Source organism: Glandiceps talaboti, chromosome 5 (assembly GCF_964340395.1).
Source record: "Glandiceps talaboti chromosome 5, keGlaTala1.1, whole genome shotgun sequence".
Lineage (NCBI taxonomy): Eukaryota > Metazoa > Hemichordata > Enteropneusta > Spengelidae > Glandiceps > Glandiceps talaboti.
In genome coordinates, this window is record NC_135553.1 from 1,407,447 (window position 1) to 1,426,598 (window position 19,152).

Genomic DNA, 19,152 nt, shown 5'->3' on the forward strand with positions numbered 1-19,152 from the left:
ACTGGCAATGAAATGCTGATTGTATGACGGTTGTAATTCTACTGGCAATGAAATGCTGATTGTATGACGGTTGTACTTCTACTGGCAATGAAATGCTGATTGTATGACAGTTGTACTTCTACTGGCAATGAAATGCTGATTGTATGACAGTTGTAATTCTACTGGCAATGAAATGCTGATTGTATGACAGTTGTAATTCTACTGGCAATGAAATGCTGATTGTATGACGGTTGTACTTCTACTGGCAATGAAATGCTGATTGTATGACAGTTGTAATTCTACTGGCAATGAAATGCTGATTGTATGACAGTTGTACTTCTACTGGCAATGAAATGCTGATTGTATGACAGTTGTACTTCTACTGGCAATGAAATGCTGATTGTATGACGGTTGTACTTCTACTGGCAATGAAATGCTGATTGTATGACAGTTGTACTTCTACTGGCAATGAAATGCTGATTGTATGACAGTTGTACTTCTACTGGCAATGAAATGCTGATTGTATGACAGTTGTACTTCTACTGGCAATGAAATGCTGATTGTATGACGATTGTAATTCTACTGGCAATGAAATGCTGATTGTATGACAGTTGTAATTCTACTGGCAATGAAATGCTGATTGTATGACAGTTGTACTTCTACTGGCAATGAAATGCTGATTGTATGACGATTGTACTTCTACTGGCAATGAAATGCTGATTGTATGACGGTTGTACTTCTACTGGCGATGAAATGCTGATTGTATGACGGTTGTAATTCCCACTGGCAATGAAATGCTGATTGTATGACGGTTGTACTTCTACTGGCAATGAAATGCTGATTGTATGACGGTTGTACTTCTACTGGCGATGAAATGCTGATTGTATGACGATTGTAATTCTACTGGCAATGAAATGCTGATTGTATGACGGTTGTACTTCTACTGGCAATGAAATGCTGATTGTATGACAGTTGTACTTCTACTGGCAATGAAATGCTGATTGTATGACGGTTGTACTTCTACTGGCAATGAAATGCTGATTGTATGACGGTTGTACTTCTACTGGCAATGAAATGCTGATTGTATGACGATTGTAATTCTATTGGCAATGAAATGCTGATTGTATGACGGTTGTACTTCTACTGGCAATGAAATGCTGATTGTATGACGGTTGTAATTCTACTGGCAATGAAATGCTGATTGTATGACGGTTGTACTTCTACTGGCAATGAAATGCTGATTGTATGACAGTTGTACTTCTACTGGCAATGAAATGCTGATTGTATGACAGTTGTAATTCTACTGGCAATGAAATGCTGATTGTATGACAGTTGTACTTCTACTGGCAATGAAATGCTGATTGTATGACAGTTGTACTTCTACTGGCAATGAAATGCTGATTGTATGACGGTTGTACTTCTACTGGCAATGAAATGCTGATTGTATGACAGTTGTACTTCTACTGGCAATGAAATGCTGATTGTATGACAGTTGTACTTCTACTGGCAATGAAATGCTGATTGTATGACAGTTGTACTTCTACTGGCAATGAAATGCTGATTGTATGACGATTGTAATTCTACTGGCAATGAAATGCTGATTGTATGACAGTTGTAATTCTACTGGCAATGAAATGCTGATTGTATGACAGTTGTACTTCTACTGGCAATGAAATGCTGATTGTATGACGATTGTACTTCTACTGGCAATGAAATGCTGATTGTATGACGGTTGTACTTCTACTGGCGATGAAATGCTGATTGTATGACGGTTGTAATTCCCACTGGCAATGAAATGCTGATTGTATGACGGTTGTACTTCTACTGGCAATGAAATGCTGATTGTATGACGGTTGTACTTCTACTGGCGATGAAATGCTGATTGTATGACGATTGTAATTCTACTGGCAATGAAATGCTGATTGTATGACGGTTGTACTTCTACTGGCGATGAAATGCTGATTGTATGACGGTTGTACTTCTACTGGCGATGAAATGCTGATTGTATGACGGTTGTACTTCTACTGGCGATGAAATGCTGATTGTATGACGGTTGTACTTCTACTGGCAATGAAATGCTGATTGTATGACGGTTGTACTTCTACTGGCGATGAAATGCTGATTGTATGACGGTTGTACTTCTACTGGCGATGAAATGCTGATTGTATGACGGTTGTACTTCTACTGGCGATGAAATGCTGATTGTATGACGGTTGTACTTCTACTGGCGATGAAATGCTGATTGTATGACGATTGTACTTCTACTGGCAATGAAATGCTGATTGTATGACGGTTGTACTTCTACTGGCGATGAAATGCTGATTGTATGACGGTTGTACTTCTACTGGCAATGAAATGCTGATTGTATGACGGTTGTAATTCTACTGGCAATGAAATGCTGATTGTATGACGGTTGTACTTCTACTGGCGATGAAATGCTGATTGTATGACGATTGTACTTCTACTGGCAATGAAATGCTGATTGTATGACGGTTGTACTTCTACTGGCGATGAAATGCTGATTGTATGACGGTTGTACTTCTACTGGCGATGAAATGCTGATTGTATGACGGTTGTACTTCTACTGGCGATGAAATGCTGATTGTATGACGATTGTAATTCTACTGGCAATGAAATGCTGATTGTATGACAGTTGTACTTCTACTGGCGATGAAATGCTAATTGTATGACGATTGTAATTCTACTGGCAATGAAATGCTGATTGTATGACAGTTGTACTTCTACTGGCAATGAAATGCTGATTGTATGACGGTTCAACCGTTGTAATTCTACTGGCAATGAAATGCTGATTGTATGATGGTTGTAATTCTACTGGCAATGAAATGCTAATTGCATGATACATGTAGTTGCAGTTTTACGTGTCGGTATATCTTTCTCAGTGCAGAGTTGAGTCAAGGTGTTTTTAAATTGTATCTGTAAAGGGAATATTTGTCATTACTTTCTTCTTTCACATACTTAGTATTCTGTCAGAAGCATTATATTCAGTCTCACTCACTATCAACGGTCATTCGTGCCTTTTTTCCTACGTTTTATCTAAAACTAAAGTCGTCGCCTCGCTCTGATCCAGAGAAATACTGTTACCGCGTACTGATGTACTGATTATTTAGCAACATCACAACAAGTGCCGGCGCGGAGACACAAGAGTCCATGCCTATGGCACTCACAGTTTCCTATCAGTACGCAATAGTATTCAGTGCTACGAAGCGAGGCAACAAAACTTTGTTTTAGATGAAGCATAGCAAAAAAGGCATCAGCGACTGTTGACAGTCTATCAGTAACTCAAACTCTGATTTACCAAATACTAATTGAATGATAGAAAATCAAAAACTCTTCAGAAAGCTGTTTACTGCCACTATTTAGATACTTTTCCTTGTCAATTTTGATACAGTTTAAATTTGATGACAAGTGGTGATAGTTAGATAGTCAGTGTACATCTTAATTTCAAATTCTATATGACTAGTTTGAATCTCAGTTCAAAAATAAAATTATGTAAACAACACATATTGCCAACTTTATTATGATTATGGGATGTAGCTTGAGGGAACTTAGACACACAATAAGACATAGATCAACAGAAAGTACAATAGAAATAATCATATTGTGCAAAGATACAAAGACATCACCAATAGTTACCAGTACCCAGTATTCAAATATTTGACACATACATATCTATTGTGTAATTATTATACACAATGTATTTTTAATCTTGAATTTTTTGCATTTATTGCTACAATTATGGTTATTACATGCAATGATTGTGAATACTGTAGTTATTACAGAACTTGACATGAGGTCTGTATATTTGCATACTTAATAGGAACATATATTTGCATACATAATTGTGATAAAAGCATTGTATACTGTATATCACAAAATGTAATGTTTTTGACAGTGATTATGTCAGGTATAATAATAATGAATGTATTGTTGATGATATAGGTTATTAGAATCTTGGTAGGGTGTCTAGTCAGTTTTATGGCAATAGAATCAGACAACTTTATAAACCATCCTAAAGCAGGAAAAAGGAGTGTGTGTGTAATGTCAGCAAAATAATCAATAGTTAGCTGCAATGATTTGACTATTTGTAGATATTTTATGAGCAGTCAAGATAACCTGTAACTAATGCCTATGTGATGTCTGTTGGTCAGTTCAAAGGTCAATGTATCATAAATTGTGAAATAGCTTTAATAAATCCCTTGAATTTAATCAAAACAGAATTTATTTTGATTTATGAGTGTAGTACATATATAGTGGGAAATGATATCCAATGTGTTCAAAATTTAGTATTTTTTAGTAGTCATTTACTAGTATTGTGATTTATGAGTGTAGCACAACATATCAGAGATAGTGGGAAATGTTATCCAATGTGTTCAATTTTTAGTAGTCATTTATTGTGATTTGTGAGTATAGCACAACATATCAGAGGTAGTGGGAAATGTTATCCAGTGTGTTCAAAATTTGGTATTTTTAGTAGTCATTTATTTTAAACGTTATGTCTACTAGATTCCTTTTGTAGAAGGAAAAGTTGCCGAGTTGTTATCAGAAACTTGTTTTCATGAAGGACCCAATTATTGTAACTACAGTTGTTCAAACCCCATGGCCTCAGTGGGGCAACTGTGGAATGTTCCTCCAAGAGGTGCTCATTCCTTAAGAGCACAAAAATGATTGTGACTTGCATGAATGGCACCCAGTACAGCTGTCTTCGTTCAGAACAGTTCAAACATAATGATTTATTGATCTGTGTGTTGTATGTTTAATTTCCACTTCTACGTTTTAATATTGGTCTATTTCCTGGATGATATGTAGTGCATGGTTGTTCATACATTTGGAGATACGTGTCTTGTCATTCAGTTTTGCTTTAAAACATGTCTGCATAACATTAATATGGCTTTATACGGCTTCCCATCATTATTTATGTCTTGTTTACAGGCTTTCATTATATCCAATAGTAAAAAATACACAATGAGTATGCAAAAGACACTCCTACTACACAGTGTTGCTGTAAACTAGCATTACCACTTCTACCCAAGTTGACTTGTATATAAAGGCAACACTGCTAGCGGCCATATTTGATTTTGTTGTGAATTAAACAAAGGGCAATATCTAGCAGAAAACAATGCGCGAGAAATTTATGAAAATTGCACTTAGCTTATCTTGATGTTTTACCATTGAATAGTATGATTCATCAATTTAAAAACTAATCATAATGCTATAAATCTAAACGTCTAATGTCTATCGTAAAGCCAAGTGTAAAACCTATTACTCAATATTTGTGTTATATGCAAATTAGCTAATCAGTATGCAATTTGATTTACTTCATTTGTAGCCAATTGAAGATGGCAAGTTACCACCCCATGATGCACTTGAGAATGTATTACCTGAATACCAATACATAGTGGCTCATAGTCCCAGACGATATCCAGCAGAAAACACACCTCCTCCCAGTAACAAGAGAGGGGATCTGATACCAACAAGGTTACCTCCACATCGACCCACAAATGCTTTTACCCAACCCCCAGCAGCACCAGTACGTGAAGACACAACGTGAGTAACCAAGGCTAATTCTATCATTATGTGTATCTGTATGCCTGTAGTAGGAATACTTCTCTAGACTGTTTAGTTACCGGTGTAGAAAATAAAAGGGGAGCACTTAATGTCAAAGGGTGATGGGGCCATCTCTGTCTGTATGTCTCTTTCATCTTCTTTATTTCTCTGTCATTTCACTCTTCTCTCTGTGTCTGTATCTGTATCTGTGTGTGTCTTCTCCCCCTTTTCAGTCCCAGTTTCTGTCTGTCTGTCTGTCTGTCTGTCTGTCTGTCTGTCTGTGTCTGCCTCTCTCTATGTCTCTCTCTCTATCTCTATCTCTCTCTCGTCTCTCTCTCTATCTCTATCTATCTCTCTATCTCCCCCCCCCCATCTTTTGACAAAAATCGCACCTTTTTTTATTAAGTCAATAAAGGTGGATTAATGATTGTTATTGATGTGAAAGTAGTTTTTACAGTTCATTCTTTCTATAACAAATACTTAGAATGTCATATCCATTGATTTACAGTCAATTTGTACCAATACCCAAACCACCTTACTCAGAAGAACACGCCATGTCACTACTTGACTACCAAATGAAAGAACTAGACAACTACAGAGATGCCATGAAAAAAATGGGCAAAGATATCCTACGACTAAGGGAAGAGATTGCCAGACTTGAAGGAGAAAACAGTCAGCTAAGAAGACAGCTTCATATGCATGATGACTCCACTAGAGCCATGTTATATGCAGCTGATATCGAGGCACTTAGTAGGGCTGAAATTATGGAAAGATTCTGTAAGTCACACTCAGTCATTTATCTTATATTTGGATTTGGCAAAAAGTTGTCATGTTCTGATGAGATTGGCAGATGTGTATAGGCCTAGAATATGACACAGTGAGAGATCATCAGTTGGCATTTATATGTTGATGATGAATATTAAATACACTTAAAAGCATTGTAGAGTTAGAGGACAAATCCTATGGCAGGTCACAGTTAGAGGACAAATCCTATGGCAGGTCACAGTTAGAGGACAAATCCTATGGCAGGTCACAGTTAGAGGACAAATCCTATGGCAGGTCACAGTTAGAGGACAAATCCTATGGCAGGTCACAGTTAGAGGACAAATCCTATGGCAGGTCACAGTTAGAGGACAAATCCTATGGCAGGTCACACTCATACAGCTCACCTATGTACATCAATGTACAGTATTGTATATATGCATGTAGGTACCTTATGAAAATTGTGAGCATAGAATGGTTGGAAGAAATCTTTTTGAATAGAGACAAAATAGTTCACCAGAAAAACATTTGTATATAAATGGGGGTTTTGATATGTCCTGTGTGACATCACTCAAGTGAAGGTTTGGATACATTTACATGATAAATGTTATCATTTTTTATTGACATTGATGTGATCAGAGAGTGAGTGTGCTCTATATTAATATGATGTATTTTTGTTTTATTCCTACAGTACTTTTGAGAAGACAATTAATGAACCAATCTGGAGAGACAACTCATTACAAAGACAAACTACAAAGATTACAAAATGAAATTATCAAGGTTTGTAAAAAAAATAGTGATTAGAATGACTATCAATAGAGCATGACATTATATTCATACTTTATACACTTCACACTATTATCTCACTATTGGAGGACTTGCAATAAAAACAGACAGCAAGTATTGAGATGAAGTATTCTTCATCTAACATGTAGATGTTCATAGAGCCAGCAAGTAGTCTAGGTCCTATAAGGTATTATTACGATTTATACCTCCTTAGACATCATGTTGGCATCCAAACTTACACTGTATCAAAAACTAGTCAGTTGTGTGAATGGTTTTCATATGCGCACTGTAGTTGTATTGTAAGAATGTTATAAAGAGAGAAGTGTTTCTTTGTAAAGCTATATGTTCTGTTTTCCAGAATACACTTTCACAGATAGATCTAAATGCAAACATTTCGGGATTTAATTTAAATATGCTATTGTGGTCTTTTTTGGTTGACAGAAAAATGATAAAGAGAAAGAATATTTGAAACTACAAGATGCACATCTAGCACAATCAGCAATGTTACAAAAACTACAAAGTAAACAAGAAAAAGTGAAAAAACTGGAAGAAACTATTAAAGAACAAGAAAATGTCATTGAAAAACTGGAAAAAGTTTTGAATGAAAAAATTAAAAATGGGCAGATGGCAGGTATGTGCTATTTCTTTTACAATCAGTCGTTTTGAATGATGTTTTCCCCAAATTTGACCAATTTTTTTTCTATTGTACATGAATTGTGTGTCTGTCTGTCTGTCGGTCTGTCTGTCTGTCGTTCTTGTGTTTGAAGGATGTAAGTGTGTATATGTGTTTTCAATTTGGCCAACCTGTTTGTCTGTTAACAAATTTATTGTAAAATGAACATAAGATTAATTTGCATCCAATAATTTTGAGAATAGATTTTCAATCAAATGTATAATCTCAGTTGACAATATTCTCATTGGTTATAAACCACTTGTCAATAGATTTAACCATTAATTCCTATTTATCTGTTATTGTACATCATCAGATAAGAAGTCTGAAGCCTATGCCGCATTGAGTACAGAGAATGCCAGACTTAGGGCAGAAATAGAATTTATGAAACAAAACCCACAGTCTAAGGTAAGTAGAACTTACTACATCCACCTTGTAGCTTCTCTTTACACTACCATATGTATTAACACTATTTATAAAAAACTGCCATATACATTTTGAATATTTAATTATATGTTTACACTACCATATTTGGACATGTTCAATATTTACTGGTATTTTCACGCTACTACCATATTTGGATGTTTCCAATACTTTGTGGCATTTTCATAATGCCATATTTGGAATACTTACCAATATTTTCACATTACCATATTTGGATAGGCAACTGCACTAGATGAAGCTGAGAGAATGGAGTTGTATGCCAAGTTGGACAGGGCAGAGGGCCGGATTATGTCACTAGAAAAACAGGTATGACAAAGATTATCTTCATTTGTTTAAAATTTTTACATGTTTAATTGAGGAATGATAATTTCATAATGATTGAGATATGTTCTCTTCCATAATTATTTTAAGTACCAACATTCAACAGATCCAAGAAAGTTTTACAAAATACAAAATCCTGTTTACACAATATGGCAGGTAGTTGTAATAAACTGTTTATTATATCGTTGCCATGGTATCATAAACTAGTACATTCTCATCTGAAAATCAGATGTTTTGAAGAGAAACATACACATATAAGTATGTGTTCCTTATTTTGTCTCCACATTTGGTACTATTCCTATTCCGTAGTTGAGAATTGGACAAACCTGTAGAATTGAACCATAAATTCAGACTCAGTAAATGTAAGATTGTCATCTATTACCACAGCTGGAATCCAATGCCAGGAAATGGGGCAAGGAACGGGAATCTATGAATATCCGTATGAATGAACACACCACTGGATTTACAAGAGCATCACCTATCTATCTTAGGGATACATACCGGGATCCATACCGGGATTCCTACAGGGATTCACATCGGGGTTATGTAAGTTATACAATATTTGTGTACACTGTCAGTGTAGCCCTTTACACAGTTAAAAGATGCAAAATACATACAACACCATGGTTTGTGTAAGAGCAGGGGAGTTAGACTGCACTATTTGTTGGTGGTTATCACCTGACTGTATGGCTGTTGACACACACCCACACACTTTAACGTGTTATGAAATGAACGTTTTTCTTCTTTTACATTAACAGGATGATGACTATCTAAGCAGAAAACTAAGAAAAAGCAGACTAGATCCATTGTGAGCACATCAACTCTATAGCCATCTGTAGACTAGATCCATTGTAACTCAACGGTGTATAAGTACATGTATTGGACATAGTGATCTCCTCAGCCTTTCAAAACTACTGTGAAGTTGACAAGTAGAGACCAATGGATAACCTGCATCCTGGGATACAATGAATAGTAATATCATGCAATAACTTTATTATGTGACCTGAGTCTGACTATTGTCAGCTGTAGTAATAACTGGTGCTGTAAGTAAACTAAACTCATCATGAGTAGATCACACAGTAGAACATCAGGCATTGCTGTTTCACACAGACCAATTAGACTACACGTCTCTTGTACATCACTTTGCTCACACAGTGGAGAACCTGACCAATCATATTAACTGTTACAAGGATAAGAATATTTGCAGCTGTAGCCATCCGTTAAATATCTGGTGACAATGATATGTCTTTCTATACATACAATAGTTTATGATGATTCTATGAATATCCACATAATACTGAAGGAACGCTGTAATCTCCTAGGCTTTCCTTGTGTAGACAATTGCTAGATGTTATATTTACCAAAGTGCCAAGTGTAATTAGTAGAGTTAGTTATTTAGTATCACATTAAAGTATAAAGTACATTATAAAGAGTACACCAGTATGGGCAACTTGTTGGTTTCAAGATACATTACTATAAGACAGAAACCCTTCAACAGACAGGACCCCTTCAACAGACAAGATCCCCATTCAATAGACAGGATCCCTTCAACAGACAAGATCCCTTCAACAGACAAGATCCCCTTCAACAGACAGGACCCCTTCAACAGACAAGATCCCCTTCAACAGATAAGATCCCCTTTAGTATTTGTACATCTGTACTACTTTTGAAAGGCTCAAAGGAATACAGATATTAATTATTGGCAGCTTTACTTAGGTTGCATTGGATGAAGCTATTTGTGTTACCACAATTTTTACATCAAAGATACATGACAATGTACATATAGATGCTAACTATTCCACTAATGTGACAACCATAGGACCCCCTATGTGTACTGTCAAATGACAACCACAGGACCCCCTATGTGTACTGTCAAATGACAACCACAGACCCCCTATGTGTACTGTCAAATGACAACCACAGGACCCCCTATGTGTACTGTCAAATGACAACCACAGACCCCCTATGTGTACTGTCAAATGACAACCACAGGACCCCCTATGTGTACTGTCATATGACAACCACAGGACCCCCTATGTGTACTGTCAAATGACAACCACAGGACCCCCTAAGTGTACTGTCTGTTGTGCAGGGAAGTCATGTAGTGTATTCTGAAACCAACCGAGAGGTCCATCAGCACTTGCACATATTTACCTACAGTACTATTTCATTAAAAGACTTATTTGGAAATGTCCCTCTCAACCAGGATAGAATTCAGTAATTTGTCTGAAATAAATAGTTTTGATATTTATGAGAACAGACAAGAAAGTACTTAGCAATGTTGTCAAAGAGACACAAATGCATTTTCCAAGTATGATGCACATTTACAATTTATTGTATATAGATTTTTATAATAATTTCTGTGAAGTCATTGGGGAAGGGCATCTTTCATTTTTCTTTTCTGAATGGCAGTGGTAGAACTTGGACAAAAAAGTATTGCTTTGTTTTTGCTTTTCACAATCATAAGTGAGAAGATGAAGAGATGACATAATTAAGACTACTATCAGACAAGATAGAAATGAGTACCAATGTAACTTTGACAAACAGTTGACATGCTAGCTATGTTTCACCTGTACCCAGTCCCACCTCACGGAGAAATTCCATCCAACTATCACATGTTGAGAAACATGAAGGAGTATAGAGTTTTGAGAGTTTGACACACATGACTTGTGAATTGAAAGACAAAATATTTCACTTCAAGCAAAGGTTTCTATAAAAGTGACTGATAGAATGAGAGACACATATTACATAGTTTATACCTATTGGGAATGTTCATTGTTTAGGGTCTTGTACAAAACTTTAATATCATCTTTCATTAAAACAGTTTATCTATCTGTGTTGAACTCCTAAACTCTACACACCATTCATGTTCATTCATATTCCATTTGATGAATTTCCAAAAATATATATTTGAGGCACAACAGTTTTTACTTCAGTATGTACCATCAAAATCACACATACCACTTGTGTTTGAACGTCAAATGAAGGAGGCTTGGAAATTTATCACAATGTAGAAACTTTTATTTACTAAACTGTTCATACTTACAAATGTAAAAACCTACAGTATTAAACTGTATATATATATATAATTATTGTACAGCTTCACATACAGCAGAAGACAGTAAGCTGTGCAGGAACAAATGTCAGAGTGAATATCATTGTGTGTCTGTCTCTTGTAGAGGTTGATTTATATACATTTTAATACAATTGTTGCATATGTCTGCATGGTATAGTGCAAATGTAGTGTACAATCATACGATGAATGTGTTTGTTTTGTATGTCAGGGACACATGCTATCTTTCTAGTAAACGTGACCCACTGCAAGACAGACACAAGAATTGGATTCTGACTTTCGTTCCTGTACAGTTTACTTTCTACTGCTGTGGGTTTCTTTTCTCTGTGTCTTCACTGGTTTAAATAGAAATGATAAAACTAGTTCTGAATTTTAATTTTAATTTCATTATTTTTAATACGTCATTCCATGATATTTAAGGCAGATATGGTTTAATTATTTGATTTGCCACAAGACATTCTTGTAAAATATGTGTATATTTCTGTATACAGACAAAAGGGCAACTATTTGTAAATAAAACATTTCTTGAAGGATTTCAATTGAATTTTATTTATAAATAAATTAATAAGTAATTGATAATACATTTGTCATGTCTCTGTTTTATTTCAAAACAAGAATACAAATACAAGATTCTATGATACCTCACAACGTATGAATATATAATTAGATACATACAGACCACATTGTGAACTGGAAAGTTTTGCTGAAGACTAATTTTCACTTATTTTGCTGGAAAACAAACATGCAAAAATAACTAATGATTAAACTGCCTTCTTGTACATAAACACAATGTACGAGTCAGTAAAAATATTCTTTGGAAACTAGCTGAAGACTGTAATATCGCACAATTTTCTAGTAGTGAAAATATATAATATATGTTTACACATAAACCCTCCAACGGGTCTATGGTTTACAGTTAAGCTTAGGGAGCCATCATTATGTATGGCCGGGGGAGGGGGTGGTTCAGAGGAATTTAGAGGGGAGTAACATGGACATGGCAAATAATGATAACTACCGTAGCGAAATCGACAACTATTGTCTCAACCCCTGGCCCACTCAATGGCTATTAAGTACGCTAGAGGGCGATCTTCAAGTTCGTTGCGTGATGACACATGATATGAAAGGCTGGTAGAAACGATTGAGGGCGATCTTCAGATACATTGCGTGATATACAAATGTATCATCGTCAATGCATACACCAAATAATGTAGATAAAGTTGACCAGACCCACTCTCAACGTCCTCTGGAAAAAAAGAAAATAATAATATAAGTGTTCAACCCGCTTTCATTATATTGAATGATCTCTACATACATAGTAGTTAGTATATGAACTATACATACTACACCTGTGCTCTAGAAATACATGTGTGGATAACTGCGACAGATCTCCGGAGTTTAATGAGATGTATTGGAGTTATTGGAGCACATATTTCCAGAGCTAACCTGTGATTGAAGTGTGAAGTACTGACGAAATCTAAAATCAACTACCTATATAACGGTGAGTGGTCCCGAGAACTATTTTAGCAGTTGATTTATTTCACTTAGTACAACAATTGGGTAGGTGCTGTGTTTTTCTTATATCGAATTATAATCCTACTAGTAGGCAGGGAGGGGGAATTTGATTTAAGCAATTTCTACCATAATATTGTCATACGACTATGTATGTTTATCCTGGAAGCCCTAGGATTCATACACAAGCCCTTTTCTTCCACGATTGAGAAACAGACATATGTTTCGTACAATCATTCTGTCGAATTCAGTTAGACACGTGATTTGTTCGATACATGTATGTTTCCCGACCAAAGTGGATTAAAAGAAAATTTATCAAATTTAATTCATGATTACGGTTTTCATTACAGCACACGAGAGTTAGTTGCAATATTGAACTTGCCTGTATCACAATGTTCACCTGTCCATCCATCGGAACATGTACACGATGTACTTGTAGAATCATCAAATGTACAGTCTCCATTTACACAAAGACTTGTGCCACACTCGTCTATCAACGGAACAGAGAGACGGCAGCATGAATCTAACATGTATAGGATGGATATTAGGTATTATATCAGGAGAAGATTAGACCATCATGGCGCCATCTGCGACAGCATCATGCCATTTACAACGTCATATTCAACCAGAGAGATGCCTCAACACACCAGTTGTATTCTTACTCCAACTGACTAATTACGACTAAAGTGTCACATTTGAATTCATATTACTACTCATAAACATGTGAACGCCTTGGAAAAGATCAAAAGGTTTCAGGCCCGAACTATCTACCTTTCGTTTTAAAATGTTTGGACTGACAGCCCCCGGCTGCATTGTACATTACAAAACGTATCATTATTATCCCTATTAGCCTCTACAACAAAAGTGTGGCTTGATCATATCAAACTAAGGTAAACCTCGATGCATGAATGTACAACAACACATACAATTCTCAGCCCTTGTTGCTAGGGGACGATTTTTAACCATGTATCTTTAATTCCAGGTAAACATATTTGGCGTTTTTATTGAAAGGATACATCCTAATGGTTGTAGCATAGAACAAGACGAGGGATGGATGGTAAAGATTTCAAATGAGTTAATATGTAAATGAAGTCTTTTGTGTTAGTGTGTGTGCTTACGTGCGCCAATAAAACTATTTTGGTACATACACAGAAAATGTATGCACCAATGCTTTTACGGGCATTGTTTCATATTGTAGATATATTCACTTCATGTCGTGCTGTATATTGGCGTATACAATAAACAACGTAGGACCTGAACCTCCTATACATTGTACGGTAGAAAGATTTATAATATGATCAAAGGTAATCTTTACCACAAAGATCTCCTGTCCACGGTCCATGGCAAACACACTGTGAACTAGAACACGATCCATGTATACACGTACCAGAACCACATACAGCTATAACAAAATCATAACATATACATAATAAGTCGACTGATAAATGCAGTGGGACGTTATAGCATAAATAGATAGGTTGTCTAATTTTGAATTTCATTCACCGTCTTAATTACCTGTAACACAAATATCTGCGACGTTGTTGCAAAATATCATTAAATAGATGTAGTGCTATGTCAACTAGTAAATGTAGATATTATGGCAGCACCTCCACTATGAAATATTTGCATCGAGTTTTACACTCTATGTGGTAAAAGTGTTCGTTTTTACGAACCTACCCTATAGTGGCGCAGCCTAAATAATTGTAACATCGTATTAATGTTGAGTTAACTCAAAGTGTTATCTCTGATCCTGGTATGGAATTATGAAATGAGATATCCCCGCGACTTTTAGACGGTTCTTCAACTACTATAGTACTATGTAGAAACATCAGGAGTTGAATTGGTGGAGATCTTGTCACGAATTCTATAAAATTCTAGACACTATCTGACATGTAGTTCAATCGTATATATAACACTACGCAATAACAATATTTTGGTTGACAAGCATACCTGTCCATAGCTGTTAATTTCTATTTAAAAATCTGCTTTCCTACATATCACATCCAAATTTGACAAATAACAGTGCAACCACAACAAACGTCAATACAAAATGATAAAACATAAACATACTACAATCATTGCCACTCCATCCTTCGTCACATTCACATAGACCAGTAGTTACATCACAGTTACCATGGAGACATGCTTCATCCGAACAGGAATCTAACAAAAGTATACAGGAACAGTTAAATTCAAATTAATTACATATAATGAAAAGATGTTTTTTAATCAATCAGTATTGAATACAATTTTTTTCCAGTCACTTGGTTAACAATTTCAATTTCAAATTGGTTACCTATACCAGCTGGGGACGTATAAACAGATTCCGGCCAGTGTATATGTCCCTGCCTATACTGGCCGGAATCTGCCACGTATTGTAATACCCTTTGTGAAAAATCACAAAATATATTTGAGATCGATTCGTTCATTCGGAAATGTACTACCTGAAGTAAAACACCTGTCGTGGATCATGTTGGTGTTATACATTGGGTCGGCAATGGATGTATTGAGAAGTGCTGAACTTTGACAAAGTATTAATGTTGTCCAACTATATTGTCAAACTTTACAAGCAGTAAATAACCATCATAAGTCTTACCACATATTGTACCATTCCAACCAGTATTACACTCACAGTGTGTAGAATTACAAGTACCATGGAGACACGTCGCCACTCCACATGTGTCTATAGATAGACAGTATTCAAAACAAAAGGATGGCTGGTTTATGATACAACTTTAAACTAACTGCTGATTTATCTAAATTTTCTCTCATTGATCTCAAAAGATTAGATGTTCCATGTTGACATTCAGTACAAATGGCGTGAAATACTATATTGTGCTTTATCCTTCTACTTTTTTAGACACCTTCTTTAGAAAACACTTGTGATTTAATCGACAGATTCAATTGATAAGAAATGTGATCATCACAATATGATGATCACATTTCCTATCAATTGAATGGCAATTGGCTATATAGGATGGCTAGCTGAGATATAGAAAACCAATAGAAAATCAAAGCCATGTCGTATTAGACTAGGTAGTATTTGTCAAAATTACAGCACAAAAGAATAATTTGGTCGGATAATTTAAGTAATAAATACTTAGACATTTATACATGTAATATCACCGATAAACAACCTTCATCGAATGACCCGACGACTCGTCTTTACTTCTTCAATTTGGCAAAATAAAAAAAATGACGCCCTCTATGACAAGATTAGAAAAAAATATATATAGGGTGGATTTAGAGCCAGGTATTGATATTTACCACAAGCTGTTCCCATCCATCCAATCTGGCATATACAGTTATTACTACTATCACACGACGATTCGGCATTAACACACGTCACTTGATTGCAATCTGAAATGTATTGATGACATCCGTGATGAACAAATTAACAAAACGATTGCACAAACAACCCCCCCCCCACCACCACCACCACCACCACCACCACCACCACCACTACCACCCCCATTATTATACTGTAGAGATTACTAGTGACCAGTGGATTATATTGGTTCTATCCTTAGCAAATACACAGTAGAGAGATGGTCACTGAATGACATAATCTTTGTTCATAAATGGGGGCAATTGCCTTTACGACTGTGTGCGTGCGTGCGTGCGTGCGTGCGTGCGTGTGTGCGTACGTGGTAGGCCTAAACTTTTCATAATTTTGATAAATTTCGCATCTTGTCATTTTAGCCGCCAATACTCTTTGAAGGAGAAATTTAATTGGTCCGTCTTAGTAATTACAAATTAAAAAAATTATACATTTAGTCCAGCTAAATATTATATCATGACGATTGGGAATTTTATATTATACCAAAATACAAATGACTGTACAGCTAGTACAAATAATTCATTTTTGATTAATTTAATTATAATAAGTTAATGAATTTCATACCAAAAATAACAACTTGTAGTGGATAAAATTATCTAGTACAGAAATCACCCCATCTTGTAAATTTGAAGCATAATATTATGATATTACACCAACTATTTTGAATTATTACATACCTAAGGAATATGTCGTACAGGTAAGCAGGAAGAGTAGAATACACGCACTCCACAAATGCATCACTCTAGAATCCATAGTTGTGTTCCCAAAGTTGTGTGCTGTATTGAAGACCGTCGAAATTTCTGATAAAGTCGATTCGGAAGCTGCTACAGATCGACGCTTGCTTTTTTTCCAGGTTTGTACTTCTGTTCTGTTCTGTTCTGTTCTGTGAGAGACGAAAACATTTTCTATTCGATAATTATAAGTCACATGCTACAAGCATAGCCCTAGTACTGATGACTGTAGTGAATATTTTGTTGAGGGAATGGTATGCACACACCAGTCCCTCATCGTCGTCGCTATTACAAACACTAATGACAATGTTACAGGCAGGGCACACTCTTTGGTAAAACCTTTTGTCAGGTTTTGATTCTGGTCACTAAGAAAAAGTTATTCAGAAACGAAAGGATTATCCTAGAGATCATCCTAGTTTTATAATACAGTGTAATCAAATTCTTTCATTCGGGATTAACTTATAGTTCTGTCACACAGCAGTTTTAAGTTCATGCAACTTCAAATCCTATGTAGGCTGTAGACATGGAAACTATACAAGTGAAACTTCCTGACAGTATCAAGTCTATTGCAGTGACATTTTGGTTGATTTCGCAGATTCTACATCGTATTAAGGAGTCAAGCTTTGCATAATCAGCTATATGGTATATAACCCCCCCCCCCCACCCATATATCAATGTAATCTGTATACAAATCATTGATGTATGCCCTATATCTAAACCCAGTAACATATACTAAACGTCAGGGGTATAATACCTCTGTATTGTACGTGTTGTGGTTTTTAACGATCCTTCTATTATTCTCAGTTTTTACGAGTAGGAAGGGCCGTGATCTATGCATTGTATTAAAATAATGTACTCATTGAGTTCTTTCACCAGTCTTCATAGGTCGTAAGACATGTTAAATGTAGACTAGACGCTGTTCATCGTTGTAAAAGTACTTACCTGTTTACGGCATCGTCTGTAATCGGAAAACGAGCTTTTGCTTTCAAGCCTGGTCTCTGCTACGATAGGCTAAGAGTCCAGTCGAGTAGAGACGAAACATGTGAAAGTAGAATATTAACGGTCCAAAAAGTCTTTAGAAAAGTTTATGTTCCAGTGCCATAAGCCTTCACCTAACAATGACTATATTATTAACAATAAACACACTCGAATGAATTAAGTGGGAAAATGTAGCTCAAATAAACCTGGTACGTTGTAAAAGAAAGTTTTTCTGTAAGATTTTTGACCGAAAATATTCCACTTCACGTTTCTAACATTGCAATTGAGTTCATTTCATCGCTAGCTTCTCATATTACATGTGCACACTTAGCGATTACAACGATATATAAAACTGTAATGTATAATATTGTTATACGTTTGTCTAAAACAAAAAAATCTCACCTTGAACTACTTCAGTGAAGTGTACTTCTGGCGTGTACGTCTTTCAACTTTGCTACGCTGTTCCCTAACGGTGTGTCGTAGTTGTTTTCACTTCTACTACGGGATTCAACGTATATTCTTGACAACGTGTTTGTATTACATGTATAGAGGCAGAGCTAAACAATAAACTTATAGATTTACAGTCGAGTGCACTCGAGGTGACGCATTCTGCGGTGTGCTTGTCGTTAGGGAGAGGAACAGTTTCCTCGTTGGTATTTATGAAGTAAACTTTAAATGTATTGTGGAAACACATACAACTGCTTCGGGTGCATAAACTTGTCAGATCTGTCAACAAGGCGTATTGAGACCAAAACACTAGTAACTGGGGCCACTTCAACGATGTTAATGAAACATTTTCTGTCCTAGAATGACGCATATCATTCCATTTGTTTAAACCAATTGTAAGGCCTTTCACCCCTAAATTGTTTGATGTGGATATGGATAAGTAATTTGGATAAACATTTTTGTCGTAATAAGTTGGTTAATTTCAATGTAACTGGATAATTTGCAGCACTTCACTACGTATTAAAGTTACTGTATATATTTGTAAAGA

General features: G+C 35.9%; 2 protein-coding genes across 2 annotated transcripts in view; one reads left to right on the top strand and one right to left on the bottom strand.

Annotated features, from left to right (window-relative positions):
- The window catches only part of LOC144434912 (coiled-coil domain-containing protein 33-like), a 45,529-nt gene extending 33,352 nt beyond the window's left edge, over positions 1-12,177 (top strand). The window contains exons 13-20 of the mRNA XM_078123433.1: positions 5,327-5,544; positions 6,053-6,321; positions 6,998-7,086; positions 7,534-7,723; positions 8,079-8,170; positions 8,426-8,512; positions 8,915-9,073; positions 9,286-12,177. Coding sequence (XP_077979559.1) covers positions 5,327-5,544; positions 6,053-6,321; positions 6,998-7,086; positions 7,534-7,723; positions 8,079-8,170; positions 8,426-8,512; positions 8,915-9,073; positions 9,286-9,339 — 1,158 coding nt within the window. The 3' untranslated portion in view covers positions 9,340-12,177. The remainder of the gene's footprint in view (positions 1-5,326; positions 5,545-6,052; positions 6,322-6,997; positions 7,087-7,533; positions 7,724-8,078; positions 8,171-8,425; positions 8,513-8,914; positions 9,074-9,285) is intronic.
- On the bottom strand, positions 11,525-18,700 carry LOC144434913 (uncharacterized). The gene is made up of 8 exons (XM_078123434.1): positions 18,561-18,700; positions 17,127-17,332; positions 16,377-16,469; positions 15,706-15,792; positions 15,180-15,272; positions 14,425-14,511; positions 13,492-13,599; positions 11,525-12,843 (listed from the first exon to the last, which is right to left on the bottom strand). Exons 2-8 carry the CDS (start codon positions 17,200-17,202, stop codon positions 12,752-12,754), a joined length of 636 nt encoding a protein of 211 aa, XP_077979560.1. The 5' UTR covers positions 17,203-17,332; positions 18,561-18,700; the 3' UTR covers positions 11,525-12,751.
- Between the last annotated feature and the right edge of the window lie 452 nt (positions 18,701-19,152).